This window comes from Anomaloglossus baeobatrachus, chromosome 4 (genome assembly GCF_048569485.1).
Source record: "Anomaloglossus baeobatrachus isolate aAnoBae1 chromosome 4, aAnoBae1.hap1, whole genome shotgun sequence".
NCBI lineage: Eukaryota > Metazoa > Chordata > Amphibia > Anura > Aromobatidae > Anomaloglossus > Anomaloglossus baeobatrachus.
Genome location: NC_134356.1, coordinates 16033486 through 16035447, shown reverse-complemented (window position 1 = coordinate 16035447; position 1962 = coordinate 16033486). Strand labels below are relative to the sequence as shown.

The 1962-nt window shown below is 56.3% G+C and overlaps 1 protein-coding gene across 1 annotated transcript; it reads right to left on the bottom strand.

Moving 5' to 3' along the window:
- Window positions 1-853: 853 nt before the first annotated feature.
- LOC142302231 (histone H1.01-like) lies at window positions 854-1498 on the bottom strand. The gene has a single exon (XM_075343314.1). It carries the CDS (start codon window positions 1496-1498, stop codon window positions 854-856), a length of 645 nt encoding a protein of 214 aa, XP_075199429.1.
- Between the last annotated feature and the right edge of the window lie 464 nt (window positions 1499-1962).

Here is a 1962-nt window from a genome sequence, read left to right as displayed (position 1 = left end):
GGTGGTGGCACTGATCATACAGCTCTGCAGGACAAGAATGACACTGATCATACAGCTCTGCAGGACAAGGTGGTGACACTGATCATACAGCTCTGCAGGACAAGAGTGACACTGATCATACAGCTCTGCAGGACAAGGTGGTGGCACTGATCATACAGCTCTGCAGGACAAGGTGGTGGCACTGATCATACAACTCTGCAGGACAAGGTGGTGACACTGATCATACAGCTCTGCAGGACAAGGTGGTGGCACTGATCATACAGCTCTGCAGGATAAGGTGGTGACACTGATCATACAGCTCTGCAGGACAAGGTGGTGACACTGATCATACAGCTCTGCAGGACAAGGTGGTGGCTCTGATCATACAACTCTGCAGGACAAGGTGGTGACACTGATCATACAGCTCTGCAGGACAAGGTGGTGGCTCTGATCATACAGCTCTGCAGGATAAGGTGGTGTCACTGATCATACAGCTCTGCAGGACAAGGTGGTGACACTGATCATACAGCTCTGCAGGACAAGGTGGCGTCACTGATCATACAGCTCTGCAGGACAAGGTGGTGACACTGATCATACAGCTCTGCAGGACAAGGTGGTGGCACTGATCATACAGCTCTGCAGGACAAGGTAGTGGCACTGATCATACAGCTCTGCAGGACAAGGTGGCGGCACTAATCATACAGCTCTGCAGGACAAGGTGGTGGCACTGATCATACAGCTCTGCAGGACAAGGTGGTGGCACTGATCATACAGCTCTGCAGGACAAGGTGGTGGCACTGATCATACAGCTCTGCAGGACAAGGTTGTGGCTCTGAGAAGAGCCTTTGTGGTAGGAGGACAGAGCGGCTCCCGCTTATTTCTTGGCCGCGGGCTTGTTGGCTTTAGTCGCCTTCTTAGCCGGACTCTTGGCAGCTTTGGGCTTTGCCACCTTCTTAGTCAGACTCTTCGTCACCTTCTTGGGCTTTGGAGCGGCCTTCGGCTTCTTGGGGCTCTTTGCCGCTTTCTTGGCGACTGCTGCGGGCTTCTTGGCCTTTTTCGGGCTTTTCTTGGCTGCGGCCGGAGCCTTCTTGGGCTTCTTCGGAGATTTGGCCGCTTTCTTGGCTGCCGGCTTCTTAGGCTTGGCCGCAGTTGCTGGCTTCTTCTTGGCCGCCTTGTCCTTCGTCTCCTGCTTCTTGTTCAGCTTGAAGGACCCGGAGGCGCCGCTGCCCTTCACCTGGAGCAGGGAGCCCTTGTTGACCAGAGCCTTGATGGCCAGCTTCAGGCGGCTGTTATTCCTCTCCACATCGTATCCTCCGGCAGACAGAAGCTTCTTCAGGGCGGCCAGAGACACCCCACTGCGCTCCTTGGAGGCGGACACGGCTTTCATGATCAGGTCGGAGGCGCTGGGACCGGAGGATTTGCTGCTTTTCTTGGTGGCCCCGGATTTCTTCGGCGCCTTCTTCGCTTTGGCGGCCGGTTCGGCGGGAAGAGGAGCGGCGGCCGGTGCGGTCTCTGCCATCGTGTGATCGGGAAATAAGCACAGAAATCTCCTGAGAAAAAAATACTGAGGCCGGAGCTTGAGGCGCCTGTTATATATACAGACTTACTGCGCACTGATTGGCTGCTGAGCTGAACCCTCCTGAGCTTCTATTGGCTGACACTGAGCACAGGCCCCGCCTTCTCCCGGCTGAGCCCAGTGAAGCTCCGCTCTCCTCTTGTGCTTCCCTGCCCGGGATAAAAGCTCTATATTATCGGCTACAGCCGGACGGGTGAGGAGCTTCCGCCATCACTTCTCCTCCGCCATCATCTCCGCGGAGCGTGTGTGGCCGTCACTGCCAGAGATGCCGGGAAAGAGCGCAGAGGATCCCGGGATCAGCGCCGCCGTCCTCCCGATCTGCTCATCACTGAGTGTCCGGGAAGATAAACCTGCTGCGGGAGCTCGTCCTCCTATTCCCGGCTCTTGTCACCACCACAGGGATCTTC